Source organism: Protopterus annectens, chromosome 2.part1 (genome assembly GCF_019279795.1).
Source record: "Protopterus annectens isolate FY-2018-M chromosome 2.part1, PAN1.0, whole genome shotgun sequence".
Classification (NCBI taxonomy): Eukaryota; Metazoa; Chordata; order Ceratodontiformes; family Protopteridae; genus Protopterus; species Protopterus annectens.
This window is the reverse complement of record NC_056729.1, coordinates 1,521,971,696-1,521,988,655: the sequence shown is the minus strand read 5'-3', so window position 1 is coordinate 1,521,988,655 and position 16,960 is coordinate 1,521,971,696. Positions and strand designations below refer to the sequence as shown.

The 16,960-nt window shown below is 46.2% G+C and overlaps 1 protein-coding gene across 1 annotated transcript in view; it reads right to left on the bottom strand.

The window, feature by feature from the left end:
- The window catches only part of TTC34 (tetratricopeptide repeat domain 34), a 1,443,441-nt gene that overhangs the window by 283,269 nt on the left and 1,143,212 nt on the right, over window positions 1-16,960 (bottom strand). The window contains exon 7 of the mRNA XM_044062977.1: window positions 5,507-5,721. Within this exon, the coding sequence (XP_043918912.1) occupies window positions 5,507-5,721 (215 nt within the window). The remainder of the gene's footprint in view (window positions 1-5,506; window positions 5,722-16,960) is intronic.

The window sequence follows — 16,960 nt, the reverse complement described above, 5'->3', positions numbered from 1 at the left end:
CATTTTCTTCAGTTTTTCTTGCCCCAGATGTCAGGTGCACCCAACTAGGAAGGCAATACAAATAACTATTGAAAAATACCTTAGTAGATAAACAATAGTACTAGCTGTTAGCAAATACACCATATAGACATGTATCCAATTGACTGATGTACATGGAGTTATAACTAACACCCTGGTATGTAGAGGGGATGGTGGGAGGGTAACCTGGACTGCAGCAGTATATACACTCGAACATATACATTTATGGTAGGTACAAAACTGTACTATGTTCATCATGTTATACTGCTGCAGTCATCACACTTGGGTTGAATCCCAAAGCTATGGATGGAGTGGCTGGTACTAAACTGGGTTAGGCGAAGCTAGGATGCCCTGCAAAACTGCAGTGGCAAAACCAGCTCTGGTTTTTGAGTATAATGAAAGGTGGTAGTGCTTGGTAAAGGTGTGCACTGAACTCCAAGTAGCTGCCTCCAGAATGTCCTTGGTTGGAACCCCCCATGAGAAAGGCTGCTGAGGTTGCTGTAGCCCTGGTAGAATGGGACCTAATATTAACAGGCACTGCTTTCCCATGGTGCGAGTAGCAAAAGCGGATACAATGTGCTATCCATTTGGAGATGGTCTGTTTTGAAATAGCCTTTCCTTGTGAGCCTGCAGCATAGGATACAAAGAGTTGATCAGTTTTTCTGAAGGTCTTTGTCTTATCCAAATAGTAGCGTAGCTGTCTGTGAATGTCCAAAGAGTGAAGGAGTTTTTCTCCTATATTCTTGGGGTTTGGATAAAAGGTGGGTAAATGAATGGTCTGATTCAAAGCCACACTGGATATTACCTTTGACATAAAGGTAGGGTTAGTTCGTAAAGAGACTCTGTCCTGATGGAAAATGATGAAAAGTTCCACTGCCATGAGTGCCTGTAGTTCTGAGACCCTGTGTGCTGAGGTGATAGCCAGCAACAGAGCTGTTTTCCATGACAAGTATTGTAGTTCTGCTGAGAAGGCTGGTTCGAAAGGAGGCAGTGTTAATTTTTCTAAAACGAAGTTGAGGTCCCAAACTGGTGTTGGGGGGTTTCTGGGGGGTCTTATATTCTTAGCCCCTCTGAGAAACTGCCTTAGTAAAGGGTGTGAGAATATGGGAGGATCCGTATTATACTGAGCTGAAATGGCTGAAGCATGGATCTTAATGGATGAGAAAGAAAGGCCTTTGTGTAGCATCTCAGTTAAGTATTGCAGTATCTGAGGAATGTTTGGTATCCCACGATTTTGGCCTTTAGCCTGGTTCCATGCACAAAATCTTTTCCATTTGTCTGAGTAAGTTTTTCTGGTGCTGGGCCTCCTGGCCTCCAAAATGACATTCAGGACGTCCTTTGAGAGAAGTGTTGATTGATAATTCAAGGTATTCTCCATGCAGCTAAATTTAAAGACCTGAGCTGACTGTGAAGGATCTGAGAGTTTTGCTGAGTCAACAGAAGTGGGAATTGAGGTAAGGTCCATGGAGGGCTGTGAGTCAAGTTCCTTAGTAATGGGTACCAGTGCTGACGTGGCCGGTCCGGAGCAATGAGGATCATTTGTGGTCTCTCTGATCTGACTTTCAGTAATACCTTGGTCAATAGAGGTAGTGGTGGGAAGGCATAGACTGTTAATGCTGTCCAACTGAATGATAGGGCGTCCACTTTCCAGGCTAGGGAATGATAAGTCCTTGTGCAAAATTTTTGTAGTTGGCAATTGTTGGGGGAGGCAAACAGATCTATGCCTGGGCGTCCCCACCTTTGAGTTATCATTGAAAATACTTGTGGGTGTAGTCTCCACTCATGAGGATCTGCCATATTTCTGCTTAATTCGTCTGCCAATATGTTTTCCTTTCCTGGCAGGAATTGTGCTTGCCATTGTACCTGCTGTGTTCCACAAGGTCATTGCCTGTCTGCATAAAGGGTAGGAGTGTGTTCCTCCCTGTTTGTTTATGTACCACATAACTGGTGTTGTCTGTCCTTATTAGTAATTGTCCTGGATGCAAGAGGTCCTTGAAGGCTGTCAGTGCATTTTGCACAGCTAGCATCTCCTTTTGGTTGATGTGTAGATGCATTTGTTTTGCAGACCATTTGCCCTGTATGCACTGTCCTGCCATGTGGGCTCCCCAGGCGTAGTCTGAAGAATCTGTTGTCATAGTTTGGTTTGCTGGAGGTAAGACAAAAGGAAGACCCTTGTTTATTTGACATGCTTGAGCCCACCATAGGAACTCTTTTTGAAGGCAGGGAATGAGAGGTATACTTGTTTCAAGGCTGTGCTTGTGCTGAGACCATACACTTTTCAGGTACCATTGTAATTTCCTCATATGCAGCTTTGCATGTGGAACTAGTTGAATGCAGGATGCCATGAACCCCAATGCCTGCAGGATTTTCCTTGGAGTGAGCTGGGTAAAAGTTGCCATCTTTTTGAAGTATTGAGTCAGCTGTTTTTGTTTGTCTGGTGTGAGATAAGCCATCTGGGCCATTGTATTTAAGCTGGCACACAGGAATATTATGTCTTGTGAGCGTATTAGCTTTGACTTCTTTTTGTTTACTGTGTACCCTAGGCAACTTAGCAGCTTTGTTACAAATGCCAGATGCTGTAATAGAATGCTCTTGCTGTCCGCTTGGATCAGGCAGTCATCCATATATGGATAAATTTGTATTCCTCGTTGTCTGCAGTATGCAATTACTGATGCCAGGCATTTTGTAAATACTCTGGGCACAGTAGATAAGCCAAAGAGCAATGCAGAGAATTGATAATGAGTTGTACCTGCCAAAAATCTGAGGTATCTTCTGCAATCTTGTCTGATAGGGACATGCAGGTATGCCTCTTTGAGGTCCAATGTTACCAGCCAAGACTCCTTGCCCAGCATGGGAAGAAGCTGCTGTAGTGTGAGCATTTTGAATTTGGGTACCTCCAGGTATGTGTTTAGAACTGAGAGGTCTAAAATGGGTCACCAGGCTTTGTCCTTTCTTGATACTAGAAATAGTCTTGAGTAAAAACCTTGACCTTGCTCCTTTGTAGGTATCTTTTGAATTGCTTTCATATCCATGAGAGCTGAAATTTGCATTTATGCCTCTGCCCATTGGTTTGGAGGCAGATTTGGCATGCCTCTCATCCGTGGTCAAGTGTGAAAATGAAATCTGTAGCCTCGGGTAATAAATATCCAGAACCCATTTGTCCTTTGTTATGATGTGCCAATTTTGTGGAAATAGAGCCAGCCTTCCTCCCAAAGGTGCTGCCAGGGCAATTTTGCTTGGCAGGCGAAGAGGGAAGTCATTGTGTTTGTTTCCTGAAGGGTTGAGATCTTTCGTCTCCACCTCTTTGAGTTGTTGTATGCCATTGTCTAGGCCTGAAAGAACCTTGTGGCTGGCCTCTGCCCCTTGGGTGTATGTACCTACCCCTTTGGGGTCTGTCTGATGCAGGAAAGGACCAGATTTTTGATGGCCAGTTTCTGCTGAAATGAGGAGGTTGTACCTGTAAAAAATCTTTAACTGTCTGCATAGATTTTGCCTTTTCTTCCATTTTCTTTAAGACTTCTTCTGCTTTGACACCAAATAACACATCTTTCTGCAATGGAGCATCCAATAACTTTGCTTTGACATGTTCTGGTAAGGCTTGCTCTTTTAGCCAAGCATGTCTATGAATTACAGATCCTGTGACAGCTGCTCTACATGAGGCTTCCAATGAATCAAAACCACACTGTAAGGTATGCTTTCCCACCTGTTCTGCTGCATGCAGCAAATCCTGCATCTCTTTGAAATCAGGTTGATCTGTCTGAGGGATAATTTTCTGCTTTAACTGTGTAATCAAGTACTGCTGGTATTTTAGCATGTGGAATTGGCAGTTTAAGGCCCTCATGGCCAAAGTGGCAGACGTATACACATTCTTCCCCCATCTTTCTAATGCTCTGGAATCTCTTTCAGAAGGTAGTGGATTCTTAGCAGTAGAGGCTTTAACCCCTTTGGGACCCTGGGAAATGGTTTTGGGGTCTGCAACAGGGCTTTTATATAGAAACTTATGAGAATTAGGAACTCGGCAGTATCTGTCTGGTTTAGCTGGTGCAGGAGGTAAGGTGTCTGGGTTTAGATTCGGAGTAAACATCATACAAAATGTCTAAAACTGGAGAATTTGCAAGGGGTCTATGCTGTGGAAGAAGAAACTCACAGAGTCTTTTCTTAGAGTCAGAGTAATCTTTGCCTTCCCAGTGGAAGTGTTCCCTCATGGTGTGTAAGGTTTCCCCAAAAGAGTAGTCTTCCGGGGGAGAGACAGAGGGAATGGACTCTTCAGCATCTGAGTCTTCATAAGGAGGGAAGGAATAATCCTGGTCCTCAGAGTTAACTGTGGAAATGGATGCTTGGTCAGAGGAAGGATAATCTTCCTCCAGTCTAGGCCTTTTGTCAGGAGGGGGTTGGGAACCCCTGATAAGGGTAATTAAATCCTCAGTCATCTTAAGCATTTGTTTTTTAGGCATAGGGGCCTGTGGACCCGGTTTCCTAACTTTTAAGGGGGCTTTAAGTTTAGCATAAGACTTAATAGAGATAGCTGTCGGTTTGAAGACACCTTCAGAAACCTAAGGCCTGTCCAAAATCTCCGGATCACCGTCAGGGTTGGCGTCCGAGGGGTGAGATGGAACCGGCTCCTGAGGCCCAGCTGATTCGGTCTGGGAGGCTGTCAGAATTTCTAAATCAGCGGTAGTCAGGGACCACGTAGGCGCCTCGCTGAAAACCGGAGAACCGGCAGCAGGCCATGCTGTGGCCTCGGTATCTGGTCTTGGCCTTGGTTGCCTGTCCTTATCCTTGCATTTTTTAGTCATTGCTGATGTCGGTTGCTCCGACGACATGCTGTAGTTAAATTTTCTGCCAAAATAATGTTGGGCGAAATCCGCCCGACGCTTGATTGTACGTTTGTTGAACATAGCACAAAACCGACAACCAGAGACATTGTGGTCTGGGCCTAGGCAAGGAATACAATAAGAATGAAAATCCTTATGAGGTATTTGCTTCCCACAAGAAATGCAATTATTAACTTTGTCTGACATCGGTCTGAGGCAAGAAAAGTTTCCCCAATGGGGTACTTAGCTTTAGAGAAGACTTCGGGCTGAAATTCGATTCGAAAATCTCAGGAGTTAGACTTGCGAACTGCTTCTGCTTCGGGCACCGCGCGGCAAGAAAGACTGAAGAAAATGGTGTTGGCTGCCTCTTTTATACCCCTGTCGCACTGACGTCAGGGAAGAAGCGACGACAACCGACGCCGGACCAAGACTTTGGGATTCAGCCGACTGCGGGACTGCCTGACGGCAGGATAACCCAAGTGTGATGACTGCAGCAGTATAACACGATGAACATCTCTGAAAAGGATGAAGAGAACGCAGGTAGGATGAATCCATAATTTTATGATTTACTGTTGCAGTAATCTACCCCAGAAAGATAAGACTTGACTGCTCACCCCTAGTGATGAAAAGGAAAATCGTACAAGATTTATAGGTGAAAAGTGTGGCTACCATACCTGAGCTAGAAGCTGTCGTTGCTTTGTGTTTAAGAAGCATAATACAAATTCTAGCTCCTTAGGATCTGCTTCAGCCAAAAAATGAAGACTGTCAACTGCCTTCTGGAGATTGTTTGCTGTCATGTGAATCAAACCACATCTAGCCTTCACTGTTGCATCTTCTGGATCACAGCCAAAGAACTTCTGGAGGTGCACAAGAGCTTGGTCACACTTCCCTGTGGAGGGAAAGAGACAACAGTGTTGGGGTTTCCTCCATTTGAGTAATTAAACACTAGACAGCAAAGCTATAACTGCACTTTTAAATAGGTTTACATGTTTCTACTATAAACAGCATTTTAATTACAAGATTATATGTGCTTAAAAAAATAACAAAAGCTGAACTGCAGCCCCTCAAGTAATGCCACCTTCTACAGAAAACTTTTACAACAAAGCAAACCAAAAAATAAATGAAGATTGAGTGTTACATTCTTCTAAAGGTGTGACAGCTTATGACTACAGAACAAAAGTGTAATACATGTGTATGACTCTGAATGGTTTGAATAAGTCATATGGTCATTATTCTTATGCACACCTGTCAATCAGAAGGCTCATTTGACCAGAGAAAAACACTGTAATGGCTAAAATTGAGTTAGAAGCTAAAGCAGTTCTACTGGGACTGCATAAAGACATGCACATCTCATGTTTCTTTTAGACAAAACTGGGGACTCTTTTGGTCTCACCCATTTTAGTATGTATGTGATTTTTTATTTATATGTCTTCCCCTGCATATAATTTTTGTCTTTCTTTAGCTATTTTTTAAATATGGTGGTTCTGTTTATCAATAAAAAGCCAGGGATTTCCGGCCATCACTTGAAGTGTGGAAATTAATCACTCAGATTGAGGGATTTGATGTTGAGTGAGGCTTGCCAAAGAGATGAGAAATCAGATCCGGAAGGGGATCCAGAAAACAGGTGGGTACAACAGGTTAGTCTAAAGAAAGGGTAATCAAACCTGTTGAGACTAAAAGGGAGCAGAAAGAGTCACTTTTGACATGCACCAGGCCACTTTGTGAAGAAACCAGACTATGGCAGGAGTCAGAGGGTAAGACTACAGAAGTCCCAGGGCCAAGTATGGACTAGATTGTCCCTCAGGGACTGCCCCTCCTGAAGGATCGGGAGAAAGCAGCTGATGCACTTAGTACTGGTTGGGGTTGCAAGCAAATTGCTAGGGGCTAGCATCTGTAGCTGGAGCTCTTATTAGCCCCTGATGGATTCGGAGAAAGTACAGTTGTGTACACTTACAATAAATGTAGATGTTCGAGTGTATTCCCTGTTGCAGTCATCACCTGTGGGTTATCCCAGCTGTGGTAGCCCTCGGCTGACCTGAATACCATGTTTTTCTGCGTCGGCTGCTGTTGCTTGCTGACTGACGTCAGGTCATCAGTGCTATAAAGGAGGGCAGCCAACGCCATTACATCAGTTTTTTTTGCCCTAACCAGTCAGAGGCCCAAGTAAATATGGTAAAGTGGTCCTGGTGGCTAAAAGCCATCGTGAGAAGCTTATGTCTCCTTAAAGAAAGAAGATATAATGGGGAAGGAGGGAGGGAAACCAGGACTGCAACAGTGAATACACTCAAGACATTTAAATTTATGGTAAGTGTACACAACTGTACTATGTTCTTCGTGTTTCTCTGTTGCAGTCATCACCTGTGGGGGGATTCCCAAAGCTGAGGAGAGGGGTGGTAGGATTAGTAAGAGACCTAGGAATGGGTCAGCAGGCCCCGAAGAACTGCAGGGGCAAACCCTGCCCTAGCCTTAGAAAACAGAGGTAGGTGGTAATGCTTGGTAAAGGTATGGACAAAATTCCAGGTGGCAGCTTCCAGGATGTCCCTGGTGGAAACTCCTCTGAGGAATGCTGTGGAAGTGGAGGCTGCCTTAGTGGAATAGGTTCGAACAGACTTGTGGGGGAGTTCCCATGCATTCTGTCGCAGAAATGGATATAGTGTGATATCCATTTGGAAATGGTTTGTTTGAAAATGGGCTTCCCCTCTACCCCTGGGGCAAAGCTGACAAGTAGTTGGTCTGTTTTCCTGAAGGGTTTAGTATGGTCCAGACAGTATCTGAGCTGTCTGTGCACATCTAGTGAGTGCAGAACTCTTTCCCCCCTGTTTTGAGGGTTAGGAAAGAATTTGAGTAGCTGTATGGCCTGGTTGAGAGTTACATTACATACCACCTTGGGCATAAAGGAGGGATTAGTCCTCAGGGAGACCCTGTCTGCATGGAAGATTATGAAGGGCTCAATGGCCATCAGTGCCTGAAGTTCAGAAACCCTTCTGGCTGAGGTGATAGCTAGGAGAAAAGCAGTCTTCCAGGAGATGTATCTTAGTTATGCTGAAGCAGCAGGTTTGAAGGGTAGTAAGGTTCGTTTTTCCAAAACATAAATCAGGTCCCAGGCTGGAGTGGGTGGCCTTCTGGGAGGTCTGATATTAGAAGCCCCTCTGAGTAATTGTTTAATCAAAGGATGGGCGAACAGGGGCTGTTCTGTATCAAAATGAGCTGAAATGGCTGAGGCGTGGATTTTAATAGAGGAGAAGGAGAGGCCACTAGGGATGGAAGGTTTTGAGGTATTGCCCCCCCCAAACCCCCCCCCCCCCCAAGACTGGCTCTAAGAACAGAATCTTTTCCATTTTCCTGCATAAGATTTTCTGGTGCTGGGCCTTCTGGCCTCTGATAATGTCTACAACCTGTTTGCTTACCAGGAGCCCCGTGTTTGTCTTTATAGTATTAGTCATGCTGATAGTTTGACAGTCTGCAAGTCTGTGTGCAGCATCCCCCCCCATCTGAGTCAAGGGGTCTGTGATCAGGGGTAGCTGCCTGGGAGGCTGTAAGGTCAAGCTACACAGTAAGGGGTAGCAATGTTTTCTGGGACAATCTGGAGCAATGAGGATGGCCTTTGGTCTCTCCTCCCTTATTTTGATCAGTACCTTGGGAATAAGAGGCAGACGAGGGAATGCATACACAAAGAGGGTGTTCCAGGGGAAGGTCAAGGCATTCACCTTCCACGTTAGGTGGTGATACTCCCTGGTACAGAATTTTTTCAGCTGATGGTTGAGATGTGAAGCAAAGAGATCCACCTCCGGAGTCCTCATGCCTGAGTGATTTGTAAGAAGATTTTTCTGTGGAGCTGCCATTCGTGGGCGTCCAGTAAGTTTCTGCTTAAGTGATCTGCCAGGGTGTTGTTGATCCCTGGTAGGTATTGGGCTAGAGAGGCTGTCAGCCAGAGGTTCATGGCTAGCCTGCACAGAGGGTAAAATTGGGTCATTCCCTGTTTGTTGATTTACTACATTACTGTGGTGTTGTCAGTTTTGATAAGGAGAACCCCTGGCTTGAGATGGGGTTTGAAGGATGTCAGAGTCTTTTGTACTGCCAACATTTCCTTCTGGCTGATGTGTAAGGGAAGGTGCTGGGCATCCCAAAGACCTTGGGTGCACCTGCCTTCTAGATGAGCGCCCCAAGCAATGTCTGAGGCATCAGTGGTAATGGTTTGCCCGGTTGGGTGGAGGGTGAAGGAAAGACCCTTGTTCTGGGCACAGGACCCTGCACACCAGAGAAATTCGGCCCTTATACAGGGGATCAGAGGAAAAGGAAGAGAGGTCTCTAGACATTGAGAGTGCTGACACCAAAGGTTCTTTAGGTACCACTGAAGTTTTCTCATGTGAAGCCTGGCCAGAGGAATTCGAAAGATGCAAGATGCCATGTACCCCAAGGCTTGCAGTGAAGTGTCTTCTGGAAGCCAGATGGGTGAAATAGAGAGGCAGGAAACTCTGCTTTTTTGGGAACAGGAAGGCCATTTGGGATGCAGTGTCCGGCAGTACTCCCAAGAAAATTATCTTCCTGGAGGGTGTTTGCTTTGATTTCTTCTCGTTGATGGTGTACCCTACGGAGGTTATGAGGGTTTTGACAAAGAGGAGGTCCTTGAGGAGCTTTTCTTTGCAATCTGCCTGAATGAGGCAGTCATCCAGATAAGGGTAAATCTGTATATTTTTCTGATTGCAAAAGGCTATGGCCGGGGCTAAGCTTTGGTGAATACCCTGGGAGCATTAGATAAGCCAAAGGGTAGCACAGATAACTTAAAGTGCTGTGAGCCTGCTCTGAAGCAGAGGAATTTCCTGCAGGATCCCGCTATGGGGATGTGGAGGTAGGCATCTTTTAAAATAGGGTAACTAACCAGGCAGCATAGGGAGCAGCTGCTGCAAAGTTAGCATTTTGAATTTGGGGACTACCAGGAAGGTGTTCAGAATGGATAGATCCAGGACAGGGCACCAAGTGCCCTCTTTTCTGGGAACAAGGAATAGTCTGGAATAAAAGCCTTTGTCCATTTGATCTGAGGGGACAGGTTCTACTGCTCCTTGGGATATGAGAGTATGGACATGTTTCAGTGCCTCTGCCCAATGATTTGGAGGCAAGTCTGGGTTCCCTCTTCGAATTGGGAGTTTGTTGAAGGAGAATTTATATCCCTGAAAAATGATCTTTAAGACCCATTGGTCCTTTGTGACAGAAAGTCAATTTTCTTTGCAGAGGGAGAACCTTCCTCCTTGTCTGTGGTGAGTGAAAAGAGGGGAGAGGGAGTCATTGAGAGTTTTTGCCATAGAGGGATGGCTTAGAACTCCCTGCCTTAGGAGCAGAAGTGGTCCACTGTTTGGTTCTCTACTGTCCCTGGGATAGGAGTCTGGGTGGTCTGTCCCCGCAGGGCTTACCTTGCCCCTGTCTGCTAGGTACAGGAAAGGACCAGTGCTTTGAGGGAAAATGCCTGCTGAACCTAGGAAGTTGTACCTGAAAGAAATCTTTTACTGTTTGCATAGATTTTGCTTTGTCTTCCATCTTTTTAAGCACCTCTTCTGCTTTTACTCCAAACAAGCGGTCCTTATCCAAGGGTGCATCAAGTAATTTAGATTTGACATAATTAGGAAGATGTTGTTCCTTCAGCCATGCATGTCTCCTAATGACAGATCCTGACACTGTTGCCCTGCTTGAGACTTCTAGGGTGTCATATCCATGGAGTAATGAGTGTTTCGCCACAAGACAAGTAGAGTGCAGTAAATCTGCTAACTCTTTCGAATTGGCACAGTCAGGAAAGGTTGAAATCTTTTGTTTTAATAGTTCCAAAGTGTGTTGTTGATATTTTAACATGTGGAACTGACAGCTGAGTGCTCTGACAGCTAAGGTTGCAGAGGTGTATACTTTTTACCCCATCTGTCCAGAGCTCTGGAGTCCTTACCAGAAGGAACAGGATTCTTTGCAGAACTAGCCTTAGCTCCTTTTGGTCCCTGTCTAATGACCTCCGGGTCTGCAGCAGGATTTCTGTACAGGTATTTGTGAGAATCCAGTACTCTGTAATACCTGTCAGGCTTTCTGGGAGCAGGTGGGAGGGCGTCAGGAGCTAAGCTGCTTTCATGGAAGACATCATTCCAACACCTCTAAGATTGGAGGGATGGCCAATGGTCTGTGCTGGGGCAGGTCTAGAAACTCTCAGTCTTTTTCTAGACTGGGGGAAGTCCTGGGATTCCCAGTGGAAATGTTCCCTGAGAGTGTGAAGTATTTCCCCAAAGGAAAGATCTTCTGGTGGGGAGCCAGAAGGAATGCATTCCTCTGTATCTGAATCCTCATAAGCAGTCAGAGATTGTTCCTCTTCAAAATCTGAATAATCAGACTCCTCAGAATCCTGTTCTGTCAGTATTTCAGAAGAAAGGTCTCTTTTCCTTTTAGAAGTTGTGGCCTGACTACCTCTTATAAGGGTGATAAGATCCTCCGCCATTTTAAGCATTTGAACTTGGGGTGGTGGGGCAGGAGTAAAATTGTGGCTAGAGGTAGTTTTCCTAAGAGTGGCCTTGCTTCTAGTATCTATCGGTCTGAGAGAAATGGTAGTCAGATGAGAAGACATCGTTTCTGGTCTAGATTTGGTAGTGCGAAAGACCTCCTTGGAAGCCAGTGCCTACGTCACAATACTGGACCCAACCAAGGCAGAGTCAATCAAAGGCTCGGAAGATGAATAAGAATTCTGCAGCATACCGTACTCCGAAAAGGTCTCAGTAGAGGCCTGCAAAGGTATCGAACTGGGCATCAGGAGCTGCGAAAGCGCCTCACTGAATTATGGAGAACTGACGACCTGCTTTGCAGTAGAGTCATCAGAAGGCTTAGCCTTGTGTGGTCTGTCTCTATCTTTATCCTTACGTTTTTTCGGAATGTCTACAGACTGTTGGCTGATGGATGCCATTTAAGAATGTGAAGATGGGAGATGAAAATACCTGGTTACAATAAGAGCTCTATGACAAATGGTTCTCATGTTAAAGAGGGAACAGAACTGGCAACAGGGGACTTCGTGGTCTGGGCCTAAACAAGTGACGCAGTATGACTGGAAGTCTTGGTGTGGGATTTGCTTTCCACAGGTGAGACAATTGTTAACTTTTTCAGACATCGGTTAGTGTAAGAAAAAAGGATCCCCAATGGGGTACTTAGCTTTTAGATGTTTTCAGCTGTAATTCAAACTCTGGTAGCGACCGACCAGCACACTTGCGAACTGCTTCTGCTATGGGCTCCATGGCAAGAAAGACTGATGTAATGGTGTTGGCTGCCCTCCTTTATAGCACTGGCGACCTGACGTCAGTCAGCAAGTGACAGCAGCCGACACAGGAAAAACATTGACTCTGGTGTTCGGGCCAGCTGAGGGCCATCACAGCAGGGATAACCCACAGGTGATGACTGTGATACTGTGAAACACGAAGAAAAACAAGTTATGTACCTACCATAACATTCCATTTTAGTTGTCTTCATCTCGCCTTCTTTCTTACTGGTTGGGATCGGAGCCGATCCTCGGCTCCAACTCGGCCATCTTCTATAGCTCGAGAGCTGTTTACTAGCTCGAGGCTACCCCTTATCCCATGATGCCTAGCGATAGCAACCCAGATCTCGTTTCAAATAGCTAACCCCAGACATAGCCAGAGAACATACCTGTCTATACAAATAGGTTGAGCAGACCTGTCATACTCTCTAAGTCAGTAGAGGAAACAAAGCAGAGAACACTCAGCCAGTGAAACCAGAACTCCTCTCGGTCTAATAGGACAGGGGGATGGAGGGTGGGACGCAAGAAAGAAGGCGAGATGAAGACAACTAACATGGAACATTATGGTAGGTACATAACTTTTTTATGTTAAGTTGTCTGTCTCGCCTTCATTCTTGCTGGTTGGGATACCGTCCCTAGCACCTACAATCCTGGGCGGCTCATTGGAACAGACTCTTCAGAACAGTGGAACCAACGTTAGCGTTAGCTCTGCTCCTGGAGATCATATCTAGCTTGTAATGAGAAATAAAGGTATGAGGATTTGCCCACGTAGCAGCTGCACAGATAGAATCCATGGACAACCTGGACTGGAAGGCTGCAGAGGTGGTCAAGGCCCTAGTAGAATGACCTTTCGGTTTGATAGGTAACTCTTTGTTCCTTAGTTGATAAATGAAAGTAATAGTGTGAGACAACCACCTGGATAAGGTCACCTTGGAAACTGGGAGACCTTGTTTGCCTAGAGCATAGGAAAGGAATAGCTGATCCGACTTCCTTATTTCCTTAGTCCTGTGCAGGTAAAAACGCAATTGTCTATGAATGTCCAATTGGTGTAATTTGTACTCTGCCTTGTCGGTGTGATTCGGGAAAAACACGGGAAGGTCTATAGATTGGTTTAAATTATTTTCTGAGCAGACTTTTGGAAGAAATGAAGGATTAGTCCTCAGAGCAACCCTGTCCTTATGAAAAACCAAGTATGGAGGACGAACACATAGTGCCTGAAGTTCAGAGATGCGCCTGGCTGAAGTAATAGCTACCAGAAAGTCTCTCTTCCAAGATAGAAACTTAATAGGGCAGGACGCTGCTGGTTCAAAAGGGGGCAGAATTAAGGAAGTTAATACCAGATTAAGGTCCCAAGAAGGAGGGGGATCTCCCACTGGAGGCCTAAGGAAAGTGGTCCCTCTCAAAAAAGCTTTACAGAGCTTATGAGACATAATGTTTGAATATGACAGGCCGACATGGAAGTTAGAAATAGCCGCTAATTGAACCCAGATTGTAGCAGAAGCGGACCCAGAATGAAAAAGTTGTGCTAGTAATTCCAGAATTTCATGGACTGGGGCTGTAAAGGGATCAACGTTCCTAGCCTCTGCCCAACAAGAAAAACGTTTCCATTTACTAGCATAGGTTTTTCTGGTTGTGAATTTGTGAGAGGAGACAATAATCTCACGTACAGCCGGGGAAATGCTAGGAAGCCTGGCTAGGGTTGGAAGTGGTGCAACCAAGCTGTGAGCTGGAGGGTTTGGAGGGATTGATGCAACCCGAATGACTGATGAATCAGTAGGTCTGGAATCGAATCCAGAGTCCAGGGCTGATCGAGAATGTAATGGTGCAGGAACGGGAACCATATCTGTCGAGGCCAGTAGGGGGCAATGGGGATCATTTTGCTACCCAATGATATTGCTTTCTGTATGAGTTTTGGAATCAGGGGAAATGGAGGAAAGGCATAAAGAAGTCCCTGAGGCCAATCATGGACTAGAGCATCTCTGGGTGAGTGACCTGGAAGCGGAAGAAGGGAGAAGTAGTTGCTGCATTTGCTTTTGAAGGGGGTGGCAAAAAGATCGCAGCAAGGCTGTCCCCATTTGCGGAAGATAAGATCCGCAACTTCCTGATTCAGGGAGCACTCGTGAGGCATGAGGATAGCTCTGCTGAGCCTGTCCGCTATGACGCTGGACCTCCCTGGGATATGCGTCGCAATCAGAAAACGTTGCGAGGAAATCGCTCACTGACACAGTCTGAGTGCTTCTCGACACAGGGGGTAGGACCTGGTTCTGCCCTGCTTGTTGATGTACCACACCACTGACATGTTGTCTGTTTAAACTGCAATGGTCCCAGAAGGAAGAGAGTCCTGAAAGGCTTGCAATGCTAGGAGCATGGCTCTCATTTCTAGGATGTTTATGTGCAGATGATACTCGTGAGGCTGCCAAGTGCCTTGGACTGTCCTGCTCTGATAATGCCCCTCCCCCCACCCTATCAGGGAGGCATCTGTGGTCACTGCGGCTACCGGAGGAGGCTGAATGAAGGGTCTGCCCTGAGTCACTAGTGAGGAGACCATCCACCAGGAAAGGTGCCTTTTGCATGTTTCTGTAATCATGATCATGTGAGACATGGGCAGCTGTTGGAAAGACCACTGTGTGAACAGAAGCCACTGAAGGATCCTCATGTGAAAGCGGGCCAGTGGGATTAGAAGAATGGCTACCGCCATGGAACCCAGAGTTTGAAAGACAAACCTGACTTGGATTCTTTTGCTCTGCATCAGAATTTGTACTTGCTGACGAATTGTAGACACCCTTTCTGGCGGTAGCCTTGCGGACATGTTCCTTGTGTCTAAGTCTGCTCCTATGTAGGTGATAGATTGACAGGGCCACAAGGCAGATTTTTCAAAGTTTATTGTAATGCCTAGCTGGAAGCAGATTGTGAGTGTGTAGTCCCTGGCTTGTAGAAGTTGACGCCTGGGAGTAGGAGTGAGGAGCCAGTCGTCTAGATGTGGAAACACCTGGAATCCTCGACGTCTCAGGTGAGCCGTGACCACTGCCATACATTTGGTGAACACCCTTGGGGCTGTGGTGAGAACAAAGGGCAGAGCTCTGAATTGATAATGACTGTCTCCGAGCTGGAAGCGAAGAAATCTCATGGAGTGCCTGTCCATCTTGATATGGTAGTACGCATCCTGAAGATCTAACGAGCACATCCAATTGTCCTGACCTAGAAAGGGTAGAATGGACTGAAGCGTGACCATCTGAAACTTTATTCTTTGTACAGACTTGTTTAGTCTGTTGACATCCAGAATCAGTCTCCAGTCCCCTGTCTTTTTTAGTACCAAAACGAACCTTGAGTAAGTTCCGGATCCATGCTGGTCTGTCAGGACTTCCTGGATGACTCTTTTTTCTAGCAGTTTTGAAACTTGTATTACTGCTTGGTCCTTCAGATTGGGTGGAACATCTGAAAGGGGTTTTCTTGACAGTAAGGGGGGGTGGACAGAAGGGAATTTTGTAACCTCTGGATATAATGGACCATTTTTCCAGGCTTTTGGGTACAGTGAAAGTCTTCCCCCGACTGCCTCCAGAGGTGAGCAGCTGGGCAACCCTTCAGGGATGCTGAAAGGGCTTATCAGAGAAGGATTCTCTGTTGCCCTGGTTCTGCGGACCCCCTCTGCCACGAGGGTGGCGTCTGTTGTTATTGTTTCCCCCTCTGCCCCTGGAGGAAAAATCGCTACGTGTGTCAGGCAAGGCTCCCTGGGATTTTCAGAACCACATTTTGCCACTCTTCTGACCTTTGGGGCATGGTCTAGAAGGAGTGGAAAAATGGACTCCCATGGCAGAGAGAGTCTTGCCTTCTTGCTCACACCTAGTCAAAGTGTCTTTCACCTGTGGTCCAAAAAGAAAGGAACCATCGAAGGGGGTGTTTGTGAATGACGCTTGAAAGGGTTCTGCAAAATTAAACAGCCGCATCCATGCATGCCTCCTAAGGGCCACACCCATACCTGCGGCTCTACTCGCACCATCGGCTGCATAGGAAATGAGTCTCATGGAGGAGTTAACTTAACTACGGAATTAAGCGTCACCAGCTGAGAAGCCACTTTAGCTTGAGCCCCCTCAGCTGATGGATCTTGAAGGGTATCTCTGAGCTCTTTAAGAATATCCCTGTGAAGCTGGGTAAAATGACATAAGTAGTTCAATGACCTCATAGAAAAGGTCGCTGAAGCGAACATTCGCTTCACGTATCCGTCCATGGTCCTAGACTCCTCCTTGTTAGGAGAATGGACAGACGAAGAGGTCTCCGCTAACTCTTTTTTGGTGGCTGCTGCTACCACCATGGCATCAACAGGAACACCTTTGGTAAGGAATTGCTTATCTTGGGGTGCTGTGATGAACTTGCCAGGTCTCCAGGGAGTAGGTTCCACTGTATCCGGAGCTGACCAAGCCTTTCGAGCCACCACTGCCATAAGTGGATTGAAAGGTGGAGAAACCCAGGAAGTGGAAGGTCGGGAACCGAACGCATCCAGAAATACAGACTCATCCTCGGTAGGGGCTAGGGGGTTTCAGTTCCCCTTCTGCTTAAGCATTTCTAGGATGTCCGAGAAGGAAACATCTTCAGAGGGGGATCTTGGGGACCCTTTCAAATTATCTAAATCTGTATCAGAAGTGACAGACTCAGGGGAGTCAATGTGCTTCCTCTTGCACTTCTTCTTACGAGGGAGCTCCTCTGAATGATCAGGGGAGGCCTCGGAAGAAGAGGAAACACCCAATGGGGTGCCCTGGAGCGCTGGTTCCCTATGCTTGGGGTCTGGAGGAGAAGCAGAGGTTGGTACAAGCACTACAGGGGACGGAGCCGGTGGAGCCGATAGTGGAGCTGACTCAGTGGC